Raw genomic sequence first — 16,859 nt, 5'->3', positions numbered from 1 at the left:
CAAAATATTAAAATCGAAAAAGCAAGATATAAACAATTTAGATTTTCATGAATAAAACTGCACTCTTTCATATTTTCACCTAACCCATAGTTAGATCGATATCAAGATATCTGGCATGAATATCGAGATATGAAATTTTGTCCACATCGTTCAGCCCTATACCAAACCGATACCAATTTTGACTCTCACTGGTTTAAAAAAAAAAATTTCACCAGGAGCTTTTAACCTCCGCAAATTTATTTAATTGATTGTCGTGCAAAATGCTGCGGCGAGCAACAGCATGTTAAAGGAATAGGCCACCGTTTTTACATACTAAAATATGTTCTTAGCTCACTTTAGTCGAGTTAATATATCCCCGTCTGGTCTTTGTCCGCGCGCTCTGTCACGCAAACGGAGCACATACGCAGCCTCTCCCACATGTCATATAGCTCCGAAAAAGCTCACGATAGAAGCTACCAAGCTCTTCCACGTGTTCCCTATTTAAATAAAGTTACGTGAAGTGTTTTCATGCGAAGTATATTTACACAGAAATGTAGCGTGTCGATTTTATAAGCAAATAAAAAGGGGGACTATATTGTGAGGCGTAATGATACGAGGAGTAAAACGTCCGCGCAGTAACTCCTAAAGGTTATTGACGGAAGTGAGCGGGGGAAGTCTTTAGGAGTTACTACGCGGACGTTTTGCTCCTCGTATCATTACGCCTCACAATATAGTCCCCCTTTTTATTTGCTTATAAAATCGACATGCTACATTTCTGTGTAAATATACTTCGCATGAAAACACTTCACGTAACTTTATTTAAATAGGGAACACGTGGAAGAGCTTGGTAGCTTCTATCGTGAGCTTTTTCGGAGCTATATGACATGTGGGAGAGGCTGCGTATGTGCTCCGTTTGCGTGACAGAGCGCACGGACAAAGACCAGACGGGGATATATTAACACGTCTAAAGTGAGGTAAGAACATATCTTAGTATGTAAAAACGGTGGCCTATTCCTTTAAGGCCAACACAAACTAATTAAGGCTGGGTCAGAAACTAAAATAGAAATACCTAATGGGCTTAATAAAATAACAAAAAATAAAACACTGCTTGAGTCATTTTTATGCTCACTACTGCCACCTCAGGTCATACACGTAACTGCAGCTTCTATATTAAGCTCGTGCATGACGGCACTTTGGATCCGACGCAACACCTTTTTGAGTGACAGTGCAGGATTTTAGAGGCAGTTGTGGTGAACAGCTCTGAGCTCATTCTACACATTAGGACATGGCTGGAACATGTAAGGGGAGGAAAACACTTCATTTTAACATTTTTAAACTCTGTATAGTCCCTTTAATATCAGATACTCAAACCCCAGTATTGGTATCGGAAGCAAAAAGGCTGGATTGGTGCATCATTAGTTATAATCAGGTATATAATCATGTTAATTGGTTGTGATAGCTGTAAATGTAGAAACACTGGTAATTCAGGCCATTTTTCATTATTCTTTATTGATGCAAATAGCAGGGTCGGGCAAAATTTCATGAGGGCACTCATCGCTTCGATAAGTGGGTGCTTTGAAATAGACAATATGCCGTTTTGACGAAGGTTAAAAGAGGTTAAAAGCACTAAATGAGTTAGAGCTGCAGCCTTACTCTCTCTCCCACATTTAATTAAGAAGATGCACAGAGCCAAATGTTACTCAGTTCCTTTTCTTTGCTTTAATTAATGTTGGCTATATCGTTGAACTCAGCTTATTAACATACACATTACGCTTCCTTAAAACCATCAGATCTCGACTGCGTTGATGGGTTTATTCTTCAATCACCCAAGAGCAGCTGTCAGAAACAACATCTGGAGTTGTCATATAGGGTGTATTGTAGAGCGGATGGGGGGCTGCATAGGAACACAAGCATAATTAGGACATGGGTCACGTTTCTGAAGCCTGGAGAGCAGTGCTTTGGTGCGAGCGAGCTACATCGGGATCATTGGTATATCTTCTCTCAGGACTGTTAATTTCACAGTAGGCAGAAGTTTGGTTCCCGTGAGAGCGTACGAGGATGTAAATGCAAATGTTGTGCGGCTGTAGGGCGATGAATGCGAGCTGAGGCGAGAATGCGAAGGGGAGGGAGAAGGAGGAGGCGCTCTCAGCAGTGCTGGTCCGGTGGAAAACAGAGAAAGGAGCGGCAAATTAAAGTAAATTAAGCTCAAGGCTGCGTCAATTCGGTCGGTCACACTCCAGATCAAACGGAGAAGGTGAGCAGGGTCATTTCGGGTCGGGCTCATGCGTCCGTGATGGCTCGGACAGAACGTGGATGGGCTCGGGTGGGTCGGTGGCCCAGTACCAGACAGCCACAGCCCCAACACCCCTAGTGTAAAGCAAAAGTTCTTTAATCCACCTATACCATGGTCAAACATACATTTTATAACAAATGTCTATTTAATTTACTAAACTCTCCAAATATGCAATTGTGAGAAATTTTGGAGCACTGGTCGCAAAGTGAGCCATCCTATGCAGCTAGGATCTCTGTCGGGCGTAGCAACTCCAAGTCTGCCTCAAACACTTTTCCAGAGCGTAGGGCTGGGCAATTCATCAATCTCAATAATCGTCATGGACTTTATAATCGACAGGTTTACAGCAATTTCTTTGACACAAACAGTATCTAGTTTGGGAGCTTGAGCTAAGGTTTTTACTTTTACACAATATGAACATCGGAGAGGTACTGATGTTCAAAAAAAATGCAGCTTAGGTGGGGTTCATCCAGAAGAATTACTTGCCAAGATGGTATTTCAAAGAAAGTGGCCCAGACAAAGACACATCCGACTTTCTCTGCTCTTTTTTTTTTTTAATTAACACTGCGAGTGAGCTTTACTAGCGCCGCCTGGAGCCTGAAACTCACTCGGACAAACTATGGTCGTAGTCTCTGTGAACCATAGCACAGCAGAGACATAACTGATACAACAGTTAAAAAAAAATAAAAACAATCAATCACTGGCCATGGTATAACATAAAATAATGCATGTGTCTAGAAAATACCGACTCCAAATGTAATAAAACGCAGGCACATGTAAAGCAGCAGAAGATGCAAATATGTTCCTGCTGCTCTGGGAAACAGGCAAAGGGTATGAAAGTTTGAACATAGAGTTAGAGACCCTTAAGGATAAGAAGTTTTGTCCACCACATACTGTAACTTCTACCATCTATGCCCGGTGCAATAAAAAGTTCGACCGTGACGTAACTTGTGGCAATGAAACTACTTGAATTATTTTAGTTATAAAATAGATCAGAGTTTAGCACAGGGGGGTGAGGTTATAAAACAGCCGGCTGGTGCAGCTACTCCTACGGGTTCGGCCATCTAAAACTATCGCACCATTGATTTCTTTTCTTCTTTTTTTTTTACTTTTAAAGACCTTCGCCACAGCATTGACCACAAGACATTTATTCTTAATAACGCCTCCGATGATTGCAGCCGAGCGAGGACATGGCAGGTTGAAGGGAGATCTAAAATAAATAGACAACAAGAAGTGTCTGTAAATTTGAGACTCATCCATAAAGATGACACCTAGTTTCACACTTGCACAACTTTACTGATTACTTATGCATTAGATAGGAAATGGGCGGGTACAGTAGCGTGCGGATATCCTGAATCAGGTTGGCCTCAGCAAAAGGTCACTGATAGAGGAGTTTAATTTAAAAAGGGCATGTAAAATTAATGAAATGAAAATGGTGAGCAATTAGATTTTTCTTTTTTTTTTTAGAAAACTAGGTGAAAACCATGTCTACAATTCAGCTAAATCTGGAAAACTAAAAATGATCATTAACACATTTTGACATTTATTGGCACTTGTTTAGGCTGTGTTTGCACAAAAAGGAGCAAATCTCAGTCAAATGAAAGACCTCAGGGATTTTACAACATGAGTCTTCTTGGAATAAAGTAATATTGCAATAACATTTCATATTGTGCTGCAAAAGCTTTAACAGGTTTCTTCATCTTTGGATAATATGGCACATGGCTGCCTCTCGGTGGAGTCGGTCAACTTAGGAAAAAAAGATCAGAACCATAGCAGCCCAGTAGCTGGAACTGTGTGAAAGCTATTGTGTGCTATAAATAATTTGGATATTTTCATTTTTGGCTATACAGATTGATGTGTGGCCAAAACTCAAGTTTGTAGTTACAAAAGTCAAAGACTCACTACTATTGATTTAAACCTGGCTCGACCACAGTTTGATGCAGATTCAGTTCTAAATAAGTCCTGGTTTAAACCACATGGTCATGGTTTTATCCTGATTTGACTCTTTTTAGGCATAACGTTAAAAGAATAGGCCACCGTTTTTACATATTGAGATATGTTCTTACCTCACTTTAGCCGAGTTAATATATCCCCGTCTGGACTTTGTCCGTGCGCAAACGGAGCACATACGCAGCCTCTCCCACATGTCATATAGCTCCAAAAAAGCTCACGATAGAAGCTACCAAGCTCTTCCACGTGTTCCCTATTTAAATAAAGTTACGTGAAGTGTTTTCATGCGAAGTATATTTACACAGAAATGTAAACATGTCGATTTTATAAGCAGATAAAAAGGGGGACTATATTGTGAGGCGTAATGATACGAGGAGCAAAACGTCCGCGCAGTAACTCCTAAAGGTTATTGACGGAAGTGAGCGGGGGAAGTCTTTAGGAGTTACTGCGCGGACGTTTTGCTCCTCGTATCATTACGCCTCACAATATAGTATGTATATATGCGTATGTGCTCCGTTTGCCTGGCAGAGCGCACGGACAAAGACCAGACGGGGATATATTAACTCGGCTAAAGTGAGGTAAGAACATAATTCGGTATGTAAAAACGGTGGCCTATTCCTTTAACATTGGGGATGCACCGATATTGGTATCAGATATCGGAGCCGATACTGAAATAAGATATCGGGTATCGGCAACAAATATCCGATACCGAAGCAATGCCCATTTTGGCTCTCAATGCCTTAAAAACACAATTTTACAACCTAAATTTAAGTGAATATGGGCATGCTGTATGTCATTGTAAAGCTAAGAACCAGGAGAATCCAACCGCTGTGGTTACCATCAGTATGCTAAAACTAACGAGAACCAAAAGACTCGGGCAAGAAATTATGATAGCAATACCTTAAGTAGCCTAATAAAACAAGCTGAAGCCAACTGTTTTTATTTCAGTTAAAGAAATAACTGATCTAACACATTTGCAATAATCAGATCACTTCTTGTGAGTTGTTTATATCAATGGTCATACACCCAAGGAGATATACTGTAGAAAAGTCCAGTGATCCTTGTTAAATGTTTATCCAGGGTTTGGCAAACAATAAAATAAACCTTTAATGATCTTAGAGTGGAGAATAGAGTCAACTACATTTTTCACTCAGAGAAAGCCACCATTAAAAAAGTGGTATCGGTAAATATATACTCAGTAGCAAAAACAGTAACAAAAAACCTGGATGCACCTCTAGTTAACATATATTTGGCCCAGCCTTTGCCCCACAATTCTGCTTGGGTAACCAGTTAGCAGGAGCGGACAACCACCAGACCAACCAGATATTGAGCCAAGTTTGATCAGGAACTGTAGGATGAACCTATCAAGTATGTTTTTGTTCTGGATGTTTTATAAGACTAGTCCTCCTATTTTCAGGGGAGAGAAGCTATACAAAGACTAGCGGGGTCGGGACTGACTCCAGGCAAACTACGCAGGAGAGGCTGGCTGACCAGGTTAAGCATCATTCCCTGTATTGTCCTAATCCACTGCTGCTGCTGCTCCTACAGATATTGCGGGTAATTTCAGAGGTGGCCCTCGGTGTATAACTTTGCTCTGGCCTCTGGTAAAGACCGCAATGGCTGTACTTTGCAGCTGTTGCTCTGAATCCAAATGGCTTTCTTGTATCGATCCTGCATTTCCCCCAGACAATGCCTCACATATCAAAAGGTACATCTGTTGTTATCTGACAGCCAGTGGTCCAACACAAGGCCCATGCTGAGATTTGTGTATTCCCGAGGTATCCATTTAAGTTTGCAATGAATTCTGCCTTGCTGTTTTCGACCAAACACTTTCGCCAACAGGGATTTATTAAAGTGATACAGTACAAGTTAAATACTTAAGACATTGCACTTTCCTGTTGATTGAAGATCGCTAAATATGATTGTTTTTATTCTGGTTTTGTCGTTTACTATAAAATTTGACTTGAATAACTGTAGTTTTAAGCATTACCTTTGTTTTTGTTCTATTGTTTTAAAGTTTAGTTTCTTTCCATCTCGCTGATCAAGCAAGATGGAGGTGCTCGGTCATCCTTTTTGTCCTTTAACATTTCTCTTGGAACAAAGACTTTTGTTTGAAGCTGTATTGATTCAGCCATTCTTTGATGGTTGCCTTTTTGAATCGGACGGGTATGAAACAACAAGAAACCCCACGTTTATAAAAGCATCGGCCTCAAAAACTACACCGGACTGAGATTTATATGGTTAGTCTGGCGTTATCAGTGATTTGCCTCAGGTGCACTGTGGAGCGGGTCAGACTGTTTTTAATGCAGGCTAGCTGATATCGTAGAAATGCGCTTGCCTTGCATTAGCATAGCCCCATGTAACTCTCCAAACAGAAGAACTGCATAAATTACAAAAATCTCTCCAGAAATCAGCAGCACTCTGGATAACTAGGATATGAGGCCCTATGTCAAAAATCCTGAAATATCCCTTAAAGGTTAACCTACCGAATCCTTTTGTAATCGTGGTAATCATAAAACCGGTTAATCTTGACATCCCTAATCACGCCACAGCCCTGAACTGACTGGCTAACTCGAAAATATAAGGCTCTAGAGCTTTGCATGTTTATATTTAGTCAAATATGTAGTTAATTCATAATGACTAACTTTTACTTTGGAATGTACCAGAGCTGAATCAGAAAGCCAAAACACCCAAAAGTTTTCAGGAAGTTGAAACAGAACTAAACAATGTGGACGTGCTACAAATCAGGGAACCCGGATTATGAAACACCTGCGCTTTGACGGAGAATATAAAGAGGAGGAATACTCACTTGCATGTTTGTCTGCGAGCTGGATGAGACTGTGCGAGATGTCTCTTCGTCTGTAGAAGCAAACGACTTTGGCCTCAACATTTCCGCTGGCCGTCTGCAAAATGATAAAACAGCAACAAAAATAACTAACGGCTCGTCTATCTGATCACGCGTTCCCCAGAGTTTGTCGTGCGCTGAGCTCAAATCAGTCCACCGCGATTTGCAGAAAGCGAGTGCAAAGGCGGCCCCGTTTGATCCAGGCGATTGATTGATGGAGGGGCTTTATAATTAGTCTGACAAGTTTAAAGACTCTGTAGATTTGAGAGTTGTGATTGACGTTGAAAGAATGCAAACAACAGTATTAGGGGAAATTTGCAAACAACAGTTATTATAAAAGGAGAGGCTCTTTGAATTGCAAATTAGGGCTGCAAGATATCAAATTATTATCATTCTGCGGCGCGATTAGATGTGCAATTCATGTCAAGGTTCACATGATGGAGCTTCTTTCCAATAAGTCCGAGAGCATTAACATTTCAGAACAAATCACTTCTTCAGGTTTAATTGAACTAGACTTTTCCTGGTGGCTGAGTAATCTGTGTTATGTGTCACTGTCCACTTTGTTATACTGTGGGAACTCAGCAACTTTAGTCCTGGAAGAGGTGATCTGGTTAACCGCTAAACCGCCGCCGTAACCAAGTGTGGTTTCTCCAGTTCAGCTTTACACAAATGTGAAAGGTCACAGCCTATAGGCCAGTGTAACGCCTCATTTGAAAGCTAACCTCATCTAAAACTCATCTAAATGGATCTTTTTCCTCTTGTTCTTGTCACTTTTTTCCTATAGATACAGACGGCATCTCGTCATAGAAGGGGGTGTGGCTTCGTCAAGAATAGAATCGTATGGGAAACATAATTTTCCACTTTTTTTAGCCATTTTCTGGTGGAATGTGAACTTATTTATCACACAAAGAAAGTCAAGTGTAAATCGGGCCCATATGGATATTTTATCACAGCAGATTGTTCAGTAGAAATGAAAAACGGCAGTCGCGGCTAGCCGTTAGCATTAGCACAATGCTAACATAAAGCATCATGCTAGCATTCTCCGTTATTTATGTATTTATGGGCTGTTTAACCGCTTTGCTCCCCTCCATGGCTTTGTATCTTTATTTAGTAGAAAACGATGTTCATAATTCAGCATTTGTTAAAGTAGTTTTTGAATTAGAGAAAGTTTAGATTTTTCTCCAAATTGTTTTCCCCCTCAACTGTTTTCAAAGATGACCATACATGGGCGATTCCAGAGATGCCGCCTGTATTGCTTTCTGTTGCTGCTTTGCCTCTTTTTCCCCACATTTTCATTTTCACTTTTTTCTGTCACTCTTATTGCTTTTTTGTTGATCTTTTGTCACTTTTTTCATTTTTGTCGCTACTTTGACAATTTTCTCAAGAAGCTTTTAGATTTGGGTGAAGCCAAACTGGAGAAAATGTGCTCGGTTCAGGTGGCGGTTAAGAGGTTAATCACAAAATAATATCAAGTAGTGTCTGGCTGTCTCGATTCATCAGACTTTGTCCATTTACCTGTCGCGGTCTGAGAATTCCTGTTTAATTAGCTTTAAAAGTGCTTGAATGTGATACAAAAAAGTACAATCTACAAACCTTTTACAAACGTATGCAGCCTATGTGGATCTGGGATGTTTTTACTATGTGCGGAGTCTTTTTCAGTAAAAGGTTTATTTTTAGACATCAATGTCTTAGGTAATATGGGAACTTGCTTTTCAGATATTACATTAGTTATAGATAGATATTGAATAATGAAGAGGGTAAGTTCAATATCCAGGTATGTCCTTTAGCATTTCAACTGTCCACAACCGTCAGGTAAAAACTCTCCCTTATCAACAGTTCAAAATGCAAATGATGGTTGAGAAGGAGTGGACAGAAGACACAGAAGAATCCAAGTTATTCAGCCTCAGGCCACACTGCACCAAACAAGAGGCGAGCAGTCAAGTTTTACCTTATTGAGCTCCTCTATCCGGCGGATTAGGTAAGGGTTACTGGAGGAGTTCTCGAAGAAGACGTAATCTGCAACAAAAGAATACAGAGGTCAATGGACAGACTATTCATAGGAAATATATGCAATTAATCTAATTTGAATAGATTTGGCATTTTCAAAGGATTTGTCCTATAAGAGGTAAACCCCTCATAGTTTGGAGATTGGACTTTGAGGAGTATAAGCAGAACTACTTTGCCTTATGGAGCTGGAATCTTTTAGTGGCAGGTACTACCAATAAAATCAAAATCAAGCAAACCGGTAAAGTAGACGTAGCCACTTGTAAACATGGTCAATCTGTGCAAAAACAAATTGCACAGATTGGTAGCCGCCATTTGCAAGTAATTGAAGACAAAAAATGTTTCGCTTCGTTGAATGTGCCACTTTCACAAAGGAAATAAAACTCATAAAAGTCCAAACCATGTCGAACACCAAGTGCTACATACATCAGGGCAAATAAATTAAGAACGAGGTCATGTATCTAGTGATACTTAGAGGTGTGCTGCACAGGTCAAACATATTAGCCTGTGTAGCTATAAGTTAAAACTGCCAGCGCTTATACTTCACAGCAAGAAGGTCCCGGGTATGATCTCCCAGTGCCTGCATAGGTATCCTCAGGGGACTCCAGCTTCCCCTACCACTAAAAACATGTAAGATCGGCTTATGTTCAGTAACGTGTACTGTCCAGACCAGTGTTAATTTCGTCGACTAAAATATTTAGTCTTAATTTTAATCAAAGTGACATTTTTGACGACTAAAATTGGACTAAAACTAAATTAAAAGTTTTTTCATGAGACTAAAACTATGACTAAAATGTCCAGATATTTTAGTCGACTAAAATAAGACTAAATAAAAATGAAAGGGAGAGACTAAAATCATCCAAACTTCTATTGAGCCTCAGATCATTTAAATTCACTGCCAAATGAACAGGTCTGAGCTTTATTCATGTGGAGCAGCTCCATGAAGTCGAGGACCTGATTAAATTAAACTAAAACTAGACTAAAATTGAAAAGTTTTTTTAGACTAAATCTCGACTAAAATTAAATTACATTTTAGTCAAAAGACTAAAACTAAAATAATATATGTTGTCAAAATTAACACTGGTCCAGACATGAACTGTGAAGGTGTTAGTCTTATATAGCGCTTTTCCAGATGCTAAAAGTCACACTAAAGCGCTTTACAGCAAGGAAGCACTCACACACCAATGTACGCAGACACTGGAGGCAAGGTGGGTGAAGTGTCTTGCCCAAGGACACAATGACAGGGTGCATCTTCAGGAACTGGGATTCAAACCCCGACCTCCTGATCACGCGACGACCTGCTCTACCAACCGTGCCACTGTCAACATTGAAACACTATGTTAAGTCATTACCAAGCAGCTAAAGGAGGGGTTCTGCAGCTCTGTCTATAATTTTAATACTCACTCAATGGTCAAATGTTAATATAAAAGTTACTCAATGGAGTTCGTAACAAAAAGAAAGAAAAGAAACAATGTTCAATCTTTAAAATTCTATTGCAAGCTCTGTATCCACTGTGTAACTGCAGGTTGTTATTTGATTTGCGGTTTGCCGTCAGTTTGACAAACAGGGCCCATCTGTCATGAGGCACTTTTGTCTGTTATTATGTAAAGAAAGACAGAAAAACAAAGGTCAATATATGTGAATATTTGAAACGCCGCTAAATGTGACTTGTGTGAATAGAAACCTATTAAAACAGATATATTTCCAATCTGTAAAAGCTAAACACAACAGGCAATGACAGGATTCACAGTTAAAGGGACTATACAGAGTTTAAACATGTTAAAACTAAGTATTTTCTTCCCCCTACATGTTCCAGCCATGTCCTAATGTGTAGAATAAGATCAGACCTGTTCACCACAACTGCCTCTAAAATCCTGCACTGTCACTCAAAAAGGTGTTAATTCGGGTTCGAAGTGCCGTCATGCACGAGCTTAATATGGAAGGTGCAGTTACACGTCTGACCTGAGGTGGCTGTAGTGAGTTAAAAATGGCAAACTTGCATCTAGCCCCTTTAATGTAACTCTGATGAGAGGACAAACATCGAAAAGCAAGCAACATGGTAAGCCACTGCTTGCAGACACTGATTTTTATTCTTTTTTGTCCATCATTACAAGCCATAACGGTATAAACACCAGAGAGTCATGAATATATTTCATTCTATCAATCACTCTTCACTTGTGAGACATTAGACTTACGGCGTGTATAAACCTGCCTTTGGACATCAGATCTCCTGAAGGCTGGTAAAATGTCATGGCAGTTTAAAAAAAAAAGTCTTAAAGGGATATTTCAGGATTTTTGACATAGGGCCTCATTTCCTAGTTATCCAGAGTCTTGCTGATTTCTGGAGATATTTTTTTTGCGTGGCACTAGGCTAGTGCAAGCATTTAAACTGTATCAGCTAGCCTGCATTAAAAACAGTCTGACCCGCTCCACAGAGCACCTGAGGCAAATCACTTATAACACCAGACTAACAATATAAATGTCTGTGTCGATAGAATAATTTGAAACATTTTGCATTTAAAAGAACTTATATTTCAGCAGCATCAGCTTCGTGGTTGTATAAGCTATGCAGCGGCGGAGTGATCTGCTAGAAAATAGTCCCTTAAAATGCGATCATTCATGTGATGCAAGGTCAGTTATATTCCAAAAAATATTGACTATCTAGGAAATGATGCCCTATGTCAGAAATCTTGAAAGATTCCTTTTTGCAGAGGTTGTGCTATAGACTATGTTCCCAAAGAAAACTACACTGTTGTAAAACTCAAACAGTGACACCAAACAAGCTCCTGACGATCAGCAAGACACCAATAACAACTAGAAATGCAATGGCTGCGCCATTGCGATTGACTGCGGAATTGCGGGACGCGAATGCAGAAATTGCATAAACTGTTCCAATTGCATAAATTGCTTAATTTGCATAAACTGGTAAAATGCATAAAATGTCATGTTGCATAAACTGTATAAACTGCATAAAGTGGTAAAATGCACAAATGGGTTAAGTTGCATAAATTATGTAAATTGCATAAACTCTTTAATATTCATAAATCCTAAATGGCATAAACTCTTAAGTTGCATAAACGGTTTAAAATGCATAAAGTGGTTAATTTGCATAAATGATTAATATTGCATAAACTTTTATATTGCATAAACTTTTAATATTGCATACACTTTTATAAACTGGTCAAACTGTTGAAATGGCCTCAGTGCTTGATTGGCAGAAGCTGCACAAATGGCTGAAAGGCCTGGAGTCGCCCCATTGGCTGGATTCCCCCATACACACCAATGCAAACATTTCAAACTCTCGTATAAAAAAAACTGGAAATCTGCAGAAGGCCAATTTTTTCTCAAAACCCACAAGTTGCATAAGCTGAACATGCACAAAGTGCAGAAATTGCATAAAATGCAGAAAAAAGTGCAGAAAAGCATGGATTTGCGGCAGCCCCATTATAAGTCAATGGGAAAAATCTCCGACATTTTGGCCGATTGCGGAAAAACCGTAAGTTGCAGAAGTCCCAAAAGTAATAGCACCCTTCTCCTCAACATGCGGAACGTTTTGATGCATAACTTGCATAAACTGCACAAAGCATGAAGGTGCTGAAAGCTGGAGAAAATCGGGAAAAAGATGGAAGAGGAATAATAATAAAGAACATGAAAACCAATAATTGACTGTGGAAGAATTCCGCAGTCAATCAATGACATGTTTACAGAAAGTTACCAAAATTAGCATTTGGAAGAGGACTTTTGCATTTCTATATGGAGATTCCGGGACCAAACCAGCTCAACCAAAGAAGTTACAGGGTCAGGCTTCGATTTAACCTCTCAATTTCTTTTCTGATCCCAGTACTTTAACTATACTTTGTTTATGATACATTTTCTGGAACATACCTATACTAGTAGATTATTTATCTAGAACCATAAAACAGAATGAGAATGTTCATGCATTCCATAAACCAATTTCTTTTTTATCACGTGAGCAGGGACTTTCTTTAGCGCTGTCTCAGTATCAGGAATCCAAACTTAGTATCATAATATTACTGTACCTTTTTTTGTACCCATTTCTTTTTCCAACGGCAGTAGCACCTTACCTTTCTTTTCTAAATACTATACTCATACCTTTAAATTGTACCCAGCGCCACCACTGTGTGCATCCCACCAAAGGCGCAGAGTTAAGCTTATTGATTTCAATAGTTAAAAGGTGCATTATGCAACTTTTTATATGGAAAAAAAAAGCAGATTTTGTTTGTAATTGAACTTGTAGAGACAAAGCCGGCGTATGAGTGGTCAGCATGGCGCCTTCACAGACCATCACAGTGGTCTCTACAACGCTGCAGGATCAGTCGTTTTGTAGGTTTTCTGGTGGGAGGGTCCGTCAGCAGTGGTAACCTTGCAAACAACTGATCCTGGAGTGTCCTACAGACCACTGTGATAGAAAGTACAGGCGCCATGCTGACCACTCATACAGGGGCTTTGTCACTACAAGGTCAAATACGCACAAACATCTTTTTTTTTCACATAAAAGTTGCATAATGCACCTTTAAGCTTATTGATTTCAGTCACTGACAAGCCCAAATGCAATATAACTAAGGCAATTCAACTACAGAGCAAGTAAGCAAGTGCGAAATATCTACCAACATCAAAACAGGGCTGTCCTACATTTTGAAGCTCTTCTTAAGTTCTGAAATACTGGTAAAACTGGAAAAACACCAATGTAATTCAACAGTGTAAGATAAACAGATGACACCAGTGTGCTAGCCTGTTGCAAAGGTGGGTAAATATCCCCCCCAGGGCCCAACGGCGCTATATAACTTTACAGGGTCTGCGGCAATTCACATCTTCAAAGCAACTGCCCAAACTCAATGCAGTGGGGCAAGCATGCAAATTGGCACAATAAAATACCAAACGTGTGATTGTCCTAGTGCCCGTGAATAGAAAACGCCTGGCCCCAATTGGCAAAAACGTAATATGTAAGCAAGATTTTCGCATTACAATAGTATCACTGTGGTCTTTTCCGAGCGTCACATGCCATCGGCGTTTGCAGAGAACTGATCTTTTCTTTCCTCTGCGTTCTGCTTAAGCCATCTGTTCACAACCCCACCAAAAGTTCACAGGGAAGCTTAAATCGACACAGCGTCGCAACAATGAATACTTCCTGGACGAAAGAGAGCATGCAGAAGCACACACATTTTAAAAGCACAATCTAGGGCAGGGGTAGGAAAGTTTGTGTCGTGGAGGCCGATTTTCATCACTGCCAAAACACCCAAGGGCCGAACCTCAACATTGTAGCCTAAAGTAAAGTAAAGCAAACTATTTTCTGCAAATGCCAATGTTTTACATCAGCGGTTCCCAAGTGGCAGGGCTTTGGGACCCACCATTACCCTCGGATGATAAGCCGAGGACCCAAATTAAACTAGTTTGTCATTATATTGTATAAAATATTGTATTTTCCACTCAAGCAGTAGATATCCCTTTAAGACTGAAATTACGATCAAAACAACACAATAACATTCATTTTAATAGACACAGTTATTGTTTCCATGCAGTTTCAGATGGAAAATATTGAGAAAAAGTTCCCTATAGACTCGTGACCCACTGAAAATGGTTCCGTGACCCACTTTTGAGTCCCTTTATCATTATATATGACCAGTGTTGGGCAAGTTACTTTAAAATGGCACTATATTGTATATTAGTAGTTACCGCTATAAAAATGTAATATGTTTGTATTACATATTACTGTTTCATAAATGTAGCTGAGTTACACTACTTTGAGTTACTTTTGGCAAAATATCAACAACAAATAGTAATTCTCTTTGTGTTTTGTTTTGACGAGGCTACACCAGTGTCCAACTTGATTCGGAGCTGCATTTCATTTGGGATAATTTTTCTGTTCATAGTTAAAGGGGCTAGATGCAAGTTGATCATTATATACTCACTACTGCCACCTCAGGTCATACGTGTAACTGCACCTTTTACATTAAGCTTGTGCATAACGGTAATTCAGACCCGAAGTAACTTCTTTTTGAGTGACAGTGCAGGATTTTAGAGGCAGTTGTGGTGAACAGATCTGGGCTCATTCTACACATTAGGACATGGCTGGAACATGCAGGGGGAGGAAAATACATAATTTTAACATTTTTAAACTCTGTATAGTCCCTTTAAGTTCACTTGTAACTCGGGTTACTTGAATTATAATGACTAATATATTTCAGTAATGTTATGTTCCTTAGTTACTTAAAAAAGTAGTATATTTTTGTAACTCGTAACTTTTGTAATACGTTACCCCGAACACTGTAAATGACAGGACATTTTTTAAACACAGACATTTTAAGAGTACTTTACCAGGTATTTGCTCTCTTATTTGCATAATAATATTTCTCAAAATCATCTTAGGGGCCAGAGGTTCTGTGCTAGAGCGCCGGATTTGGTCCCCGGGCCTGACGTTGCCTACCCCTGATCTAGGGTGTCTACACTACTTGTCTAAAATGGCACAAAAGTAATTTTAAGCGGGGGTTACAATTACTCAAAAATGTCTAAAAATACAATAAAAATCCCTAAAAATGTGTGCCGTGTTGCTGCTTGTGTCAGGAAGTCACTGCTGCCATTGTTTGCATGCGTCTTCTCTAGTTTTCGCCCCCAAAACTACCTGCACGCGCGTACCTATCCTGTAATAACACAGTGCATAGGTATTTTATTGAAATGATGAGGAGAGAGAGTCGATCTGGAAGCGGTGCAAGTGTGTAATTCCCGCTCATTTACAGCCCAAAAACACAGGTCTACGGCTGCATTGTGAGGGAACAGTGGGTGTTAGGTTTTAGCACTGGCGACGCAACGACGCCATGAAAAGACAATAATTTGATGGGTTCCTTCAGACTGCTATCGAGCTAGCTTATCACCCACAGCAATTTGTTAATTCAACTCCGCTTCTGCAGGCTATGCAAACATCGCCAGGGTGGTATTGCGTTGCTTTGTGTCGCTTAGTTGTTTTTTTTGGCGACACTGCCCGTTTTGTGCACAATAAAAGGGGGAAGTGAACGTTAATGAGTGGGTCCTCGGCTGGTGCTAACATTAGCTAAATACGGACTAATGGCTGAATGCCAGAACAGCCGATACAAAGGCAAGCTTCAGTCTGCCCGTGGATGCAATAAAACAACATTTTGCAGCGCGGGTCGAGTCGAAAAGTCCTCCTCACATACCAGATCTAAAGTTTGCCAGGGTGATGAATAAAAACAATAGCCGCTTCAAGGTGCGCGAGGGCTAAAATGTTTACATTGTCACCGATTAGCAACCTGGCGGCTAGCTTACTGTGGCCACGACAAACGCAAGGCCCGACCCATTTTGAATCCCAAATATTTAGCATTTTTCACCTCTTTGCAGGAATTTTAACAAGTTGCCAAAGCGTAGCACAGTCGTGTCTAGCCGCAGCGCGGAAATAACAAGAAACAACCGCGGCGATCGTGAAGTTTTAACCCAGGAGTGTGCAGGTTTGTTTGATAAAATACATCCACATTGACAGACATACCTCCGACCCGGTACATGTTGGCCGCCATTTCTGCCCTCCCGGAGTGTAAACCATAAACTACAATAAATTAATAAAAGCGATAAAAGTCTTAAAGGGCAAAAAAAAAAAAAAAAATAATAGAGCTGATTGTTCTCGGGGAAGCGGCGGGCTCTCTGTAGAGCCAGTCGGGTGTTATTTTCTACAAAGTGAGCCCCCTCCTCCTCACACCGCTTTACTACTGTGTGAACTCAGTCGGCTCCAAAAGAATCATCAAACCTGAAAAACCACTCGCTGCT

At 40.0% G+C, this 16,859-nt stretch overlaps 1 protein-coding gene across 2 annotated transcripts in view; it reads right to left on the bottom strand.

Annotated features, from left to right (window-relative positions):
* mta3 (metastasis associated 1 family, member 3) overlaps positions 1 to 16,859 on the bottom strand; it is a 59,969-nt gene extending 43,110 nt beyond the window's left edge. For both annotated transcript variants that reach the window (XM_079577152.1, XM_079577153.1), the window contains exons 1-3: positions 16,585 to 16,859; positions 9,013 to 9,080; positions 7,029 to 7,122 (exon numbers count right to left, since the gene is read on the bottom strand). In XM_079577152.1, coding sequence (XP_079433278.1) covers positions 7,029 to 7,122; positions 9,013 to 9,080; positions 16,585 to 16,612 — 190 coding nt within the window. In that variant the 5' untranslated portion in view covers positions 16,613 to 16,859. The remainder of the gene's footprint in view (positions 1 to 7,028; positions 7,123 to 9,012; positions 9,081 to 16,584) is intronic.

Source organism: Gobius niger, assembly GCF_951799975.1.
Source record: "Gobius niger genome assembly, chromosome: 19".
Classification (NCBI taxonomy): domain Eukaryota; kingdom Metazoa; phylum Chordata; class Actinopteri; order Gobiiformes; family Gobiidae; genus Gobius; species Gobius niger.
This window is presented reverse-complemented; position numbering and strand designations above follow the sequence as displayed.